At 36.3% G+C, this 16,325-nt stretch overlaps 1 protein-coding gene across 1 annotated transcript; it reads right to left on the reverse strand.

The window, feature by feature from the left end:
- Window positions 1-944: 944 nt before the first annotated feature.
- On the reverse strand, window positions 945-10,118 carry LOC307158466 (Fc receptor-like protein 5). Its single transcript, XM_079871045.1, has 8 exons — window positions 9,821-10,118; window positions 8,725-8,760; window positions 7,862-8,134; window positions 7,661-7,789; window positions 5,819-5,989; window positions 5,454-5,735; window positions 2,398-2,640; window positions 945-2,303 (listed from the first exon to the last, which is right to left on the reverse strand). Exons 1-8 carry the CDS (start codon window positions 9,849-9,851, stop codon window positions 2,179-2,181), a joined length of 1,290 nt encoding a protein of 429 aa, XP_079727171.1. The 5' UTR covers window positions 9,852-10,118; the 3' UTR covers window positions 945-2,178.
- Between the last annotated feature and the right edge of the window lie 6,207 nt (window positions 10,119-16,325).

A 16,325-nucleotide genomic window follows, 5' to 3' on the forward strand; every position in this document is an offset into this window, starting at 1 on the left:
AATAGCCGGGTCTGAATACGAGCTAAATCGTGGCTACGCACAGCCTACATATATAACATGTAAAATAAAGCAAACCAAACAACTTGTAAGCACAGTTGACTTTGCTTACATGATGGAATATCATACATCTCACAAGTTATTTTGGAAAAAAATACATTTATCCAGATTAAATGTTATTTGGGCTAAAAGAGGGTTACACATAGCCGGACTATATCGGGTCTATATTTAACCCAGACGTTGAAATGACGGCTATTGCTTGCTGGGAGACTTAAAGGAGAAGTTCACTTTTAAAATGAAAATTCTGTCATCATATACTCACCCTCATGTTGTTTCAAAGCTGTATGAATTTCTTTCTTATGCTGAACAGAAAGGAAGATATTTAGAAGAATATCAGTAACCAGACAGTTTTTGGGTCCCAATGACTTCCATAGTAGGAAAAAAATATACTATGGAAGTCATTGGGACCCAAAAACTGTCTGGTTACTGATATTCTTCTAAATATCTTCCTTTCTGTTCAGCATAAGAAAGAAATTCATACAGCTTTGAAACAACATGAGGGTGAGTATATGATGACAGAATTTTCATTTTAAAAGTGAACTTCTCCTTTAACACATAACACATTCAAAATTTAATTAGTGGTTGGTTCTTGCTAAGCGTCAATATTTCCATTACTCATATATTACACATTAAATTCATATTTACATTCAGAAACCACTAGTAGGCAACATTTTCACACACCGTCAGAACCAGAAAAACAATCACATGTGAAGTCATTGGCTTTGGATTAAAAAAAAATGCATGCTCAGGAATTTATTAAAATGTGAGAGTATTCTTTTTATCTGCATAATGCTTACTGTAATAATTTATGCAGATAACATAGGTCATAGTTATTTTGATCTGACTGTACACTGCAAGAATTAACAACAAACAGTTCCTTTTTTTTTCAGCATTAGTTCTTTATTTTTAAAGGGGTGGTTGATTTTGATTTCACTTTTTAAACTTTAATTAGTGTGTTGCTTTTTGAGCATAAACAACATCTGCAAAGTTACAATACTCAAAGTTCAAAGCAAAGGGAGATATTTGCTTTTAAATAAATCACTTTTTAAGGACTACAACAAACGGCTGGCAGGGATGCCTGTATTTACTTCCTGTTTTCGGTCGAAGTCCACAGTAGTCGATTGTCGAGTTCACGCGCGTGATCATAGGTATCTAAGCAACAGTGGAGAACTCGACAATCGACTAATGTGGACTTCGACCGAAAACAGGAAGTAAATACAGGTATGTGCGCTGGCTGAATTAACATCACTTTTATCCATATCTTGCACATCTACTGCAGTCAGATTCACTCGTGTTCACTCTGAAGGAATCACTCACATTGGCTGGGCACTTGTAATGACACATCAAGGATGTTAAGAGGCTAAAAGCAGGTTTAAAACTTGCCCCATTGAAGTCAACAGGGTGCAAATTTTAAAAAGAATAACACGGTGTAGGCAACACCGATTTTTGTCGTTGTTCTCTGTACTGACAGCACTCCAAATTTACAAAAAAATGGGGAAAAAAAACGGAGTTCTCCTTTAAGCCTCTCCATAATTGCCTGAATCCGGTTTGAACATAAAAGGCTAAAAGTTTTTGAAATTTTCAGTGCATGTCTATGTGAATGCAAGCTGTTGTAGCTCCGCCCCCTGTGCCGGGAGCAGCAGCTCATTTGCATTTAAAGCAACAGACACAAAACGGTGCGTTTTTCCTCACCCTCAAAATTTGACAATTTTAACATGCTATATAAAATATCTGTGGGGTATTTGTATTGTAAAATATTTTGGTATTTTCTGGGGACATCAAAGACTTATTTTACATCTTGTGAAAAGGGCATTATACCACCCCTTTAAAGAAGAAACATGAAAAGTTAAACATGATGTTGTCACTAAAACACAGTTTTAGTGTGTTGTTTTTTTTTGTTTTTTTTACAGTAAGTACACAAAATATTTTACTTAAGCTAGGTTTGTTCATCTTTCACTGTATTGATTTCTCAACAATGGTACAGTATGCTAAAGGACAGATTCAAATTAATTGATTTGTATTTTCACAATACCTCCAGAAAGCAAGCAAAAGACAGCTGTCACAATTGGCCAATTAAATATGGGTAGCCTAATGTTGATTATGATTTATAATAAATCACTTTTACTGTTTTCCTCTCATTCTGCAGCATTTGTAAATCAGCACGACCGTCACTATCAGATATGGACAAGCTGCCAGTGCAGAACTGAGTATGTGGAGGACAGAGATCTGAGAGTCTGAATGAGAGCCTGAAAAAGAGACACACAAACACTTTATCATGCACTATATCTGAGCGAGGGCATATGAAGAAATAAATCAGCTCACAGTTTCATTGACGCTCACCTCTGACTGAGATCCAGCTCTTGGGAGACTCTCCTCTCTCTGGGTGTTTGCAGTAGTAGAAACCCTCATGTGACTTTGAGACAGTATAGATGATCATCTCTGTAGTTTGATTCTGGATGAGTGATCCATCTTTATAGAAATCAGCTCTGAGTTTTGGAGGGCTTATATATGGATAAAAACAGCGTAGAGTCAGATTATCTCCTTCAGTCACAGGATGAACAGGACTCTCCAGAATCACACCAACTACAGAAACACAGGAGACATGCAATATTTGCAAATAGTCAGAATAGCTGATTGTGTTGGGAAGCTTTCACTGTTTTGCTGACAACACTCAACTGTATTTCCTATATGTATTGGACCAAACGGTTACATTGTCTTCTAAAGTTAAGCACTTGGGTGTTATGTTTGATAGCAATCTTTCTTTTGATAATCCCATTGTCAGTGTTAACAGTCTTTTTTTCACCTAGAAATGTTGCCAAACTATGACATATACTGTCTAATGGTGAAAAACGAATTAATTCGTTCATGATCTCAATATTAGATTATCATCTTCATTGAGGGGGCTGAGGTGGAAGTTGTCTCCAGTTACAAATATCTAGGAGTACACATCAACGATGACTTCAAGTGGAAACCCAACTGTAGTAGCCTGGTAAAAAAGGCTCATCAAAGACTGTATTTTCTGAGGAAGCTCAAACAGGCTGGCTTAGGAACTACAGTTCTCACATCTTTTTATAGGTGTGTGGTGGAGAGCATCTTAACATCCTGTATCACAGTGTGGTATGGAAGCTGCTCTGTTGCAGATAGGAAGGCCCTACAGCGTGTGGTTAAGACTGCCGAGAAAGTCATCGGGTGTAGTCTCCCGCCAATCGGAGACATACACAACAACAGATGCAGGACTAGGGCTGTAAGTATCATGAAAGACCTCACCCACCCTGCCAATAGAATATTCGAACATCTCCCTTCAAGCAGGAGGCTGCGCAGTATCAGAACCAGAACATCAAGGTTCAAAAACAGCTTCTATCCGTGAAGCCGTGAGACTTCTTAATAATGCCAATCCCAGAACTGGCAAACTGAACTTACTGCCCTAAAAACTACACTGCTATTTGTTTACCATGCTGCTAATTTTCTTTACCATGCTGCTAATTTTCTGGGTTTTAGTGTATATTTGGGTTTGCGTGATTTATTATTATCTGTATTTGATTTTTCTAACTTATATTATTGTATTTATTGATGAGTATTCTAGCTATTTATTGCGAGTGATTTTAACCGGACCTCAGTACCCAATTTCGTTTCAGATCATGTACTATGCCTTGGAATGACAATAAAAAAAATCCTTAATCCTTAATAATGCTTTGTTGGATAGATGTCACGCAGGCTCTAGGAGCTCCCTTACTAGATCCTAGAAATATGATCACATCAGCCCCATTTTAACATCTCTAAATTTGATTTAGACTAAAATTGAATTAGACTGAACAATAATTTTTTGATACCAATTTTATGAAATCTAAAAAACTTTGGTTTATTTTTTCAGTTTGTTGATATTTTACAGACTCAAAGACTCATAGACCACTGGGGGTGGAGTATAGCCTATGCTTTGCGCTCAAGTGCACGCATAAAGCTTGCCGCAAAGCACTGGCAAAAGTTGCCTTGAATGTGTCAGGAAAAAATAGCAAAGAGACATTTTAATTGTTTAATAATAATAATAATAATGTTTATTAATAAAGTAGTGAACGGTGGCTGCAAAGATGAAGCTGACGCTGCTGACTCGTCATCTCCGCAGCATAGTGAATGTGTGCATGCCTATAGAGAGAAATGCACCTTTCATTTGGATTACTGTACTGTTGTTACAGCTACAAAGCTGGGAGCACTAAATGATATTCAAAGTCACACTGCATGATTTTAATATTAAAGCTGCCGACATTTTTTTGATCATATTCAGTGAAATCGACACTATAATCAAACAGAACAACATAAATAAGGTGGTCCACCGCTCCCGGATCATCGGGTCCAATCAGTGCAGGGGGGTGTGAGATCTGACTGTCAATCACAGGTCGTGCACACGCCACAGATCCCCCCTCCCTCGCACACGTTACAATATCACATGCACACGACACGCCTGAAGTTCGCCTGAAGATTGCATGAAGCGTGATGGCGGAGAGAAAATCTACTAACAAGCTTCCAATTCCTCGGTTATTGCTATCTATGGATAGATTAGCCAGGGCAGCCTACCTCCGAGTCCATGGTGTTGATCGATGCTGAAGAGACGCGCGCCTTCACAGAAAATCAGGTACACAAGCACTGACGAGCAGGACCTCGACGGGAGGGTGCTCGCTGGTAGTGGGGGAGGGGCATAAGAGTTGTAAACATGGCTAAGTCGACTCAATCTGCCAGACTTGCCGACTGCAGCTTTAAATAAAGCACATAAACAGTACCTGAAATTATCTTTGCCACACTTTGTGTTTGTTGTTCCAGCGGCGATGTCGCAAAAAATAGAAACAGTTTCTAAAATAGAATCGTCGCGTGTCGCCGTCGCGGCTGGTTAGGACAAAAACTATTAAAATGGAAAAGATACCTTTTATCGCGTGTCGTGACGTCGCGTGTAGTTAGGACATGGTATTACACACTACAGTCTCATGTGTGAGCCACGTCTCTGAGCGTAACCGCCATAAAATAGTGTTTTTCCTTGATGCCTCACAATGGTTCTGGCCACAGGCAGTCAATGCTGCATGCTTATGGGCTCACTGACTTACCCATTGAAATTTGGTACCGAATGACAAGACATTTTTTGATACTCGATGGTATTGAGGCAATTTGGTCAGTGCCTAAAAAGTATCGAGCCCTAATATTGACTGTATAACAACATTTATTATTATAATAGATTTACAGTGTAATCGTAATAAATTACATCAATACACACACACACACAGTTATTTTTACAGTTATTTTAGACAGAACTTCAAAAAGGTTGAAGATCCCTGATCTAATGCTTCCTGCACCAATCTGCTTATGCATTGTTTGTAACATACCAGTGAAATGAATAAATATGGAAGACTCACTGTGTACAGTGATATTAACAGGATGATAGTTCTCTCCAGATTCAGACTGACACCAGTAAACTCCAGTGTCTGATGGGACAGTGGATCTGATTGTACATGTAGATCCTGTTTGTGATCCCCACACTGATGATGAACAATCTTCCAGCCGGCCGCTGTCTGTGTATCTTCTCACTTTCCATCCATCAGAGTTACTCTGGTCCTCACAGCTCAGAGAGAGAGAGACAGATGTGAAGTGTTGAGTTCTGCTGGGACTGATGATCAGAGACACTGGAGGAGAAACGCCTGACAAGACAATTACAGCTATAATTTGGAAGTGTTAAATCTGAGCTTCAAAACTCTCTTTTTCAAAAATGAAAAATACTCACCAGTGACCCACAGTGGTTGTGTGTTGCTGTATGTTGTGTAAACGGCTGTTTTATCTCTCTCTGCTCTGCACACATAAACTCCTGTGTGTTTTAGATCAGCAGAACTGACAGTGTATTTTCCTCCAGCTCCTCTGCTGCTGTCTGAGAGGAGCTCATGATCATTCCTGCTCCCTGTATAAAGTCAGAATGTTAGGATGTCATCTTAAAGATGTATTTCTGGGCCAGTGACAAATAAGGTTTTCAACTGATAAAAAATTCAAATAGGTTAAAACTGCACATCAAAGTAGTTATTATCTTTATGGGGATGTTTTTTACTTATTACTAAAATCTCAATTTTAAACAATGTATTTTAAGCGGTTTAACTGAGAATCATGTGACAACACCAGTCAAAATGTCATACGGGATAACGTTAATGCATTTTCTAAATATTATGATATTAAAATCAATAATACTTAATGAATATATAAAGTGATGCAGTAAACAATATTTAGAGCTCAGAAAAAACAAATTGCACAACAATTTTTTTTCTCATTATATTGTGATTTCTTTAAACGTGACCCTACTTGTTCAAGTTCTTTACCCACATTTTAACACTGCAATGTGATTTAAAATGCAAAATGTCTGAAAATGTTTTACAGGACTTGGTATCATGTTATCATTGTTTCCTCAACTCCATGAAGTGAAATTATGCATTTCAATGGAAAAAACAGCGTTATCCCACCTGACTTAAATTGTTACTCGGTATGACACCATATGAGTTAACACTTGAATTGTCATTTTTACAACACTTACACATAATAATGTTCATAAATAATGAATGTTTATGTTATGCAATGTTTTTCCAAGGAAATTAATTAGGCTCCACTGTAAAGAAATGCAGATGTGGTTTTCAGTGTGTAAACCGTTACACACAAACTCAGTGTGGTTTCTTCCCAAATTTGGCAAGTATACAAATACATTTAAACAATTTTTTCATGTTTATGAATATCAAAACAGCACAACTTTTCAACATTAGCTTTAATTTAGTACTGAAAAGTACCTTGAACCATTTTATTGATGATCATAGTCACTCTACATCAATATTCATAAATAATGTAAAGGGTTAAATAGGCGACCTTCACTCATTTCACTGAACATCATTTATTAGAGTGGATGGCCTGTTCTTAAAGGGGTGGATTCCCCAATATGACAGGTTGGACAATAATTAAATGTAATTGTAATTGAATATTATTATGAATTATATAATTTGCTAATATTCAACTAAACAATGTTAATATGTTAATATCACAATTTGAATGGAAATTATATATGAAATTATACAAATTAAAGCTGAAAACTGTATAAGAATATATTGTCAAACACATGTCATCCAAGATAACGGACGACATTATGGGTAGTTACAGAAAATAACTGTTAACCTATGTCTAATAATTCTTACACTTTGTAATACCCTCAATATATGTTCATATAATTTGATAAACAGATTAAATCAATAGATTCAATAAATGTGCTTTTTATTAAACATTTCCTTATTTTGACTTCATAAAGGGGTTTGGACATCAAAATTGCACGTCACGTCATTGGGCCTTCTACCTAATCTGACCTTTAAAAGCCAATATAACTTTTGTAAATGTTACAGTTCTGTCTCCTAGCCCAGCCTCATATGCGGTCATTTGTAGGTTGATTTCCAAGGGAAGTGTAAACACTGGCGCTATTAGCCAATTGCAAGAGATTGGGGAATAATGGTATTGATGTAATCCTTAGTCAGGTTGATTAAGTCATATTGACTTGAATAAACCCAGTTAATTTAGATGTTATCAGATGAAGCACATTATAACTGACCTGAGACAGTTTCAGTGAACCAGCTGAATGTCCAGCCTGTAGAGGAGCCGTTAACCTCACAGATCAGAGTCACTGGATCTCCTTCAGTCAACCACTTCTGAGGAGAAACACTTAAAACTGCTCTGGGAACTGAAATAGAGACATCACTCATTAATAACATGTTAAACTTGTGTGTGTTTATGAAGAGATGATCAAACTCACCTGATACTGTCAGTGTAACTTCATCACTGCGTTGTGACCAGCGTGATCCTTCAGTCTCTGTCCCATCACAGGAGTATTTACCTGCATCAGACTCAGTAACAGAACTGATTGTGTGTTCCTGTCGGTCACTGAAAACACTGGTTGAACCGTCTTTATACCAGTTGTACCTCCAGCTAGTGACTCCTCCATCATATATGTCACATCTGAGAGTGACTGTCTCTCCTCTGAATACTTGATGATCAGGTTTAATGGTCACTTTGGGTTTTGGTCTTTCTGTAAACCAATAACAATTCACAATGAAAACAATGTGCTTTTTTTATCTATAAATATGGTTTCTTGATTGCAAAATATACTTGCTAAATCAGGTTAGACTTTAGTGTTGTTCTCCATACCTACATGTTGCTATACAGCTGTTTTTGTTAAAAATGTTGATGATAAACTAGAATACTATTGTTTCTGACCAGTAGGTGTTGCTGTCACCAAACCAATGAGGACTAAACTTCTTTTTTTTTTATATAGTAAAAAAAGTGTTACCGAAATGCATGCATTATGACTTACAGCTTTTTAATGACACGTCAACTTTGTTAGGCTGTAAATGGCGGCCATGAAAATCGACAGTGGTTGTGAAAAACAGTTCACAATTCACATATTAGACTTCAGAAACGGAAATCATCGGTTCTGTCTCAAGACTCCAGCAATATACAGTAGACGATATTTGTGAATAATAGACTGACAATGTTAAAAAAGGCAACATTGTTAGATAGACAATAAGGTGTATTTAGTCCTATAAATGTAACACTAATATTTTTCAGCTGGCTTGAAACAGTTAGTGTTTATGAAATGTATAAATCAAATATAATCACCTTCAGTGTGTCCAGAGTGGATGTTTGAAATCAGCACTAAAAACACAAAGAGAAAACCTTTTTTTTTCTCAAAGATCTTTTTCAGACATATTATAACAGTAGGCTATGTGCCTATGCTTGTGAAACACCATATAAGCTCAAATGTTTTTATTTCTCATGAGGCTTGTCTACTTTGTCTAGAGCTAAATTCGTCTGTATGAGTGCAGATGATGAATTTATTTGATAGATTTTGCTATGCAGAGAAAACTGTTTAAGTAACTTCAAGCCGACATTCTGATCACAAACAGAGGAATGAAAATAAACTCTCAATGCCTATTTACAGAACTCTGTGTCCCATTTACATCAAATGCAAACACTTAATGCAATAAAATGGCTTATAACTCTATCTTACACTTTATGAATTAAACCTAAATTGCAAAACTGTTTTACCTGTTGATTTTCTTCATGCACATTATTTCATGTATACAGTAGGTCTATTGAAATCACTGTACCTTGTGTTATACATTAAAAATAAGGAAAAAAAAGAAGAAAAGAATATATATATATATATATATATATATATTCTTTTCTTTTTTTTCTTTTTTTTCTTTTTATAAAATGTACTTATGCGTTTTACTACAAGGCTGTGCTTTTTAATTTAGTGTTACTATTTCAGTCCTAGTCATTTTAGTTTTAGGCCAGCATAGATTTATTTGCTCACTATTTCTTACAAAGAAAATTCTTTTAAAGGAATAACGCTTTTAAAGGAACTACTCAAAAAAGTGCAGTGAAATATACACTGTTTTAACCAATGTATAAGCAACTGAATGTTGACATCACTGCCGAGATAAATGTATTTGCAATTACTGTCAACCACAGGACAAAATTGAAAGTAAATAAATTAAATAGAACACTGAAAAGATGCAAAAAACATTTTTTTTAATTGTTGCATTGCGTCTAAATGACATCAGTCCATTTATTCTGGAAGGAATTTTGTAATCCAGTGCCTTAGTGAAGTTTCATGTTGGATAAAGGTGTCTGTTATAATAAATATAATGTAATGTAAAATTCACTGACATACAGAGAAAGAATACATACAGAGAAAAATAATACTCACAGAGCAGAAGAGGAAGTTGCCTGAGCTCCATACCGACTGAACAATGGCCGATGGTTGAAGACACAGACTGTTAAAACCTTAAGACTTAATCTGCATATGAAACGCCAAAAGAGTTTCTACTGACGTTCATCTGGTTCTTTCATGTAATAATGGTACTGGCTTTAATAACAAATTCATGTAATTAAAAATAAAAGCAGAAAGTAGTGAAAACTGCTTGGTTAACAGAAACCACACCACGAGTATTGCATAATCTGCGGCAACAAAAGTAAAAGCTAAAAGTTGCCCAATTCTGCTGTGTGCAGTTCACAAAATTCTGCGGGGAAACCACAGACGTGGCAACCCTTGCCTGAACTCATCTCATCTTTAACCAGATCTCTGATACTGTGGGTGATTTACAGTATGTCTGTAATTGTGAACTGTTTAATATTCATATACCAGAACCATAGTGTGTCCGTGAATTTAGTTAGAATAAAATTGAAGTTAGAATATTATGCCCACTTGTATGAATGGCTAAAAGAATTAGAAACAAGCTCCTATGTATTCCAGATAATCATTGGAATTAAGAGATTAAAACCTTCACGAATGAGTAGAAGACATCACTTCTACAAGCACATAACTTAACCATTCTATAAATAAATTTTATTAATAAATTATCTTCTTGTTCTTTGTTGTCTACATTTACATTTCTAGCATTAGTATTAAAGGGGTCACGAACTGTTCTCTGAGACCCACTTATAGCAAGATTATAGAACTATTTTTTAATCAAAAACATCATTATTTAGAAGTAATGGGTTATTTTCTATCCTGTTTTTACTCTCTCTTTGAAACACTCTGTTTTGGTGGATGCGACCTAAAAAAGGACACCCAGGAATTATTTTTATACATTAAAAAAAAACTCACAAAATGATATGATCACACTTCTTTTTCCTCAGGTTTCTTTAGAACTGCTTTGCCATAGCCACAAAAAAGAGGAATGATATGTCTTTGTAGTTTTTTAAATATGCTTATATATAGGCTATTAATTAACTTAACCTGATTGCGTAATATTTGAATGGTTGTTGCTTAACTATTTTTACACTTCTATCGATCACTATCACATTTGAATCTGTTACCACACCTCTTACAGCATGAACTTCTTGGAAGTTATGACATCCAAAAAGTAAAAAAAAACAAAAAAACGTTCACCTCAAAAATGATCTGTAAAAAAGAAAAAGAAAAAATTCTTTCACGTTGATATAAGTTCATCAATAACTGCAAACCAACATTTGTAATCAGATTTTTTTTAAAAACACCCACAAAGGTTTAAAGGTTTACAGTTTAAAACTGTATTTAGATGGACATGTTGGTAACTAGGTTGCAGAAATTGTGAGCTTTTTAAATGGCAAACTTTTTATAATTGAATTAGTTAAATAAACTTCCTGCATGTGTGCACATGCATGCGTGTCTGTTAGATCTGTATATATCTTAAACCTTACACTTCTATTTTCTCTAAATCTGTGATGTATGTACATAATGTTAAACACCATATGTTCCAATTGTTTAAAAGAGCCCCAGATCTGATTATGCAAATTAATGTGCCTGATAAACTTTTGTAGTCTGTTCTTCTGGTTTTCTTAACTTAAGAGGTTTGTTTAACACGATTTCAATAGCCCACTTTATACATCCTACTAACTAAAAGTAACTTTGCAACTACATGTCAACAACTAGTTAGTTGACATGTAGTTGCAAAGTTACTTATATATATTAAAATGTTTGAAGTGGAGCATCGTAAGAAGGTGTAACCGGGGTTTGTTGCAACAGGGCCTTGCTTAGTATATTGCTCAAATATCAATTTACCATTCAATGTATGAATAACCCAGACTGCAAGTGTGAGTACTGGGCAAAGTACACAGGCTAGTGGAAAGTGGGTTGGGTCTTAGGAAAGCTGTTACTGTAACAAGTATCAGCTATTACTGGCACCTGAGTGCCTGTAGGAGGCGCTGTTGCCATTTATGTATGACTGAAACTGTTGATTAGGTGTGTAACATTTTTTAAATGTTAAATATGTAACATTTTACATTTCTACAATATGTATTTTTTTTTATTTTTTTTTTTATAACCTCTTACAATAACAGAGGCGTAGATTGATGACGCATAAGCGGAATTATGGAACTTGTCGTCATGTCGATGGATCTAATAATGTTTATGGATGAGTGAAAACATTCATGTTTTTTAATATGACTGTGCTATGAAGCAGGGCTCGATTGCTAATGAGAGACAGATATCAGCGCCACACGCGAGTCTCACGGATATAAAGTGATAAAGACATTTCCGAACTATCCGCAAGTGCTGAATTACTACTCACTTACACATGTCCGTTTATTTGACGAATTAAACTTGTGAGGTAACGCAGCACTGTTTCACTTGGTCTAACGTTACACTATCATAGTAAACAGCATTTGAGTGTGTTGAAAGTTCTAATGTTATTTGTGTTAGTTTGTTGGCTGTATGAGACTAGCGGTAAACTAGATCAACATTAGAATAACATACTGATCATATTCTAACATTTCATCATGTTGTTGAGCTATATAACATTGATTTGTTTTATGTACATTTTGCTCACCTGTCTAATAAAGTATGCAAGAGCGTCAAGTCAAAGTTAGTTGTGGACGTGGAGCTCTCGGCATCTCAAAAATGCTGATATTGATCCTCGTTTTAGTTCTTGTGTCCTAAAGTCTGCTTGCCATGGTCCATAATGTTTGAACGAAACAACAACAGCGTGAGCGTGCCGCTAGACGTAACACAGTTGTCAATGTCTGTCGCCAACTATGGCAGTACAAACGGAAACCAGGGAACACGCGGATATTACGTCATTGACAGGCGACAATGACCAGGGAAGAGCCATTATTAACAATTGGAATTTCTCTGAAATTAAAAATCTTTGGGAAATTTTGGGATATTGTAAGTACACAACTGCGGGAAATATATCACACTGTGCAAGTGATTTTTGGATATTTTATCACAAAAATCTTACATATTGGACCTTTAAACTTAATGAACATACATACATACATACATACATATATAAGATTTTCGATTTCAGACCTCGAATAATGCAAAGGAAACAAGTTTATGTTCATTTTTAAACAACACAATACTAATGTTTTAACTTTAAGAGTTCAGAAATTAATATTTGGTGGAATAGCCCGGATTTCCAATCATAGATTCCGTGCGTCTTGGCAAGCTCCCTATCAGTCGGTCACATTACTGTTGGGTGATTTTTGATGCCTTGTGACCATCCATCTTACTCTTGATCATTCCAGAGGTTTTCAGGGGTTCAGGTCTGGATGTTGTGATGGCCATGACAGGGTCTTGATCTGATGGTCCTCAATCCACACCTTGATTGGCATGGCTGTGTGGATTGGAGCATTGTCCTGTGGGATAAAAACAATCCTTCGAGTTGGGGAACATTATCAGAGCATAAGCATTGTCAGAGATAAATGAAAGTCTTACGGGTTTGGAATGACATGAGGGTGAGTAAATGATGACAATTTTATTTTTTGGGTGAACTATCCCTTTAACTGGTTCTCCTCTTCTAGGCCTCTCACAGAAGATGTGCGAAAGGTCAATAACCTGAATGAAAACAGGAAGCAGTTTTGTTCTTGAGTAAACCGCAAATACACAACCATACTGTGCCTATAACTGTGCTAATGCCCAGTCTTGTCAAATGGATACAGCCAGTGCTTATAAATAAGGCAAGCATCACTGTAACTATTGCTCATACTTAGGGATTTCAATAAAATTATTAGTATTAAACTTTGGCTCATGTCGTTTGTGCTATTGACATCTCATGATATCTCAAATAATCCAGCTTGTTAAGGGAAGATGTACTAATATTGTTCTAATCTATTAGACTTACAAACTGCACCTGATGGACGATAAAGCAGGCACAAAATATGCCAAAGATTACAAGCAACCAAAGTCATATTTACAGACCAGAACATCAGAGACTAGCAACCACCTAGAAACCCCCAGAAATAACCAAGAACACCATAGCAAGCACTGAAAACCACTCAAACACCACATATAAATTCCCTAACATAATTTATAACCTCAAGTACCACTCACTTTATTCATAAGATCTAATCTAGTGATTGTGGTTACTGTGGATGTTTACACCATAGCAACTGTGACAATATGTACTTAGTAAAATGTGAAGGATTCATCAAAATATCATAATCTGGGGTCATCGATACAGAGAGAAGCATCATGTTTGGTGTGTTCATCATGTACTCATCTGCTTTTAGACATCACGCCTCCAACGCAGTGTAAAGCGATGACACATGCCCTATTGGTCTTGTGGTTTTCTTAGCGGAAGAGGTGGTTATTGGGGAGTTCCTGGTTAAAATTAAACCCTATATAAGCACTCAAGATGAAAGTAGAGATGAAAGTGCATGAGAGGCTGCTAAGGAAGAGGAAGGACAGCTCACTGACAGAACACTGTGTACTGATTATTAATCCATGATGGTGTAGCATTTACTTGATCACCATCAACAAGCAACCATTACTGTTGCATAACATTTTGTTGAAAGGGGCCGATATTTATTAAAACCAATTCTCATCAAAGTCTCACCAAGTTTATAAGTTTTAAACTTTTTTTGTGTCGATTCAGAAATAATAACTAATTATACAGAATGAAGTGTACATTTTATTTGCTACAACTAATGTTTAGCTATTAATATTAATACACAATTGTTCTTACCATATACTCAATCTGCTGTAAACAACGTAGGTTTCCGGAACATCACAGCCATGTAATTCAGTTTAAAATCAGCCAATCACAGCGATGTGAATGTAGGCACTGCCTCCTCTTACAGGACTTTTTAGTATTTTACCATTACAGTTTCATTTTAATCTGACCTTTAAAAAATGAAAATGTAAGCACATATCTGTCACAGTTATGTTCAGTTTGCTTTAGTATTCAGGGACTTTTAGTTTGTTTTCCCTAGTTTTCTGTCTTCCTTTGTTCACTTTCCCACTCCTCCTTTGTTTCCATGGTCACCATCATTATGCGTTTGTATGGTTCAGCTGTGTTTAATTAATTAGCCTTGTTTGGATGTGTACTTAATTTCCTCCTTTTCCTCAGATCAGTGTCCAGTGTTTATTTTGTGAACCCTTGAGGTGTTTTAACTTTCTTCATTTGCCTGTCTTCAGTCTGTGCTACAGCCTTGTGACAATATCTTTTGCATTTTATAGTAATAAATTATACTCATAGCACTACAACACAAGAAGAAAATTTAACCGACTGTATGTCAACCTCAACAGGTGTGGGGTTGTCACATTTGACCCACGCTTCCGGATTGTTTGTGTTGCACCATTTGTTGTGTGATAAGGAAGTGATTGTGCTGGTTGTGATTGTTTTTCGATGCTTCCTTTCGTCTCTATTGGTTCACACCTACCCTTGAATTTCTGAGCAGAAGAGAAAGCTTTAAGAAAACTTTAAGTGATATGCACTTCAAAGAGCATAAAACAAAGAGCATACCTGAAAATAAAATCCTTTCTCCCAGAAAGACAAGATGGAGACAGTTGAAGATTTTAGCTTTGATCACATAATAATGAACCTTTAGAGGTGTCATATCCTGCCTAACTTTTAATATATGTTTGATACTTCCAGGAAGGGTAATGCAAACCAAACACACAACAACAACAACAACAACAACAACACCCCTCCACAGACAGGAAGGGACGGCCCCAGTGAACCTGGAAACAAACTTAATTTTCAATTTGGCAACTGGACTGCATGCATCTCACTTCAACTCGTGCAAGTTCGCTTAAAACTTAAAACCTGACTTCAAAGTACTCAATTATCTTACAACAATGCTTCATTTATCATCAGTGCTTCTTACTTCTTAAACTCTGATTGGTGATGTATTGTTTCATTCACAGACATTATGGTTGGTGTGCATGCTGAAAAAAGTTTCCTGACATAACATCTCTTCTGTTCAGAAATTCAAAGGCCTGTAAGTGTGAACCTGTTTTTCGTGATGCATGGAAAAAGCACAATCAAATCCTGATCTCACAACAAATGGTGTTTACAGATTGTACAACAACATAAACAGTCCGGAAGCGGAGGTCAAAGGCTAAAAAACAAAACAAATAATATATAATGCATGATCTACACTCACCTAAAGGATTATTAGGAACACCATACTAATACTGTGTTTGACCCCCTTTCGCCTTCAGAACTGCCTTAATTCTACGTGGCATTGATTCAACAAGGTGCTGAAAGCATTCTTTAGAAATGTTGGCCCATATTGATAGGATAGCATCTTGCAGTTGATGGAGATTTGTGGGATGCACATCCAGGGCACGAAGCTCCCGTTCCACCACAGCCCAAAGATGCTCTATTGGGTTGAGATCTGGTGACTGTGGGGGCCATTTTAGTACAGTGAACTCATTGTCATGTTCAAGAAGCTAATTTGAAATGATTCGAGCTTTGTGACATGGTGCATTATCCTGCTGGAAG

This window comes from Squalius cephalus, assembly GCF_949319135.1.
Source record: "Squalius cephalus genome assembly, chromosome: 1".
In the NCBI taxonomy this organism is placed as follows: domain Eukaryota; kingdom Metazoa; phylum Chordata; class Actinopteri; order Cypriniformes; family Leuciscidae; genus Squalius; species Squalius cephalus.

Coding starts and splice junctions, on each gene's coding strand:
- LOC307158466 (XM_079871045.1), bottom strand. CDS start 9,851: ATGGAGCTCAGGCAACTTCCTCTTCTGCTCT. Junction 8,761..9,820: donor GCAACTTCCTCTTCTGCTCT/GTGAGTATTATT, acceptor TTGTGTTTTTAG/TGCTGATTTCAAACATCCAC. Junction 8,135..8,724: donor CCACTCTGGACACACTGAAG/GTGATTATATTT, acceptor ATTGGTTTACAG/AAAGACCAAAACCCAAAGTG.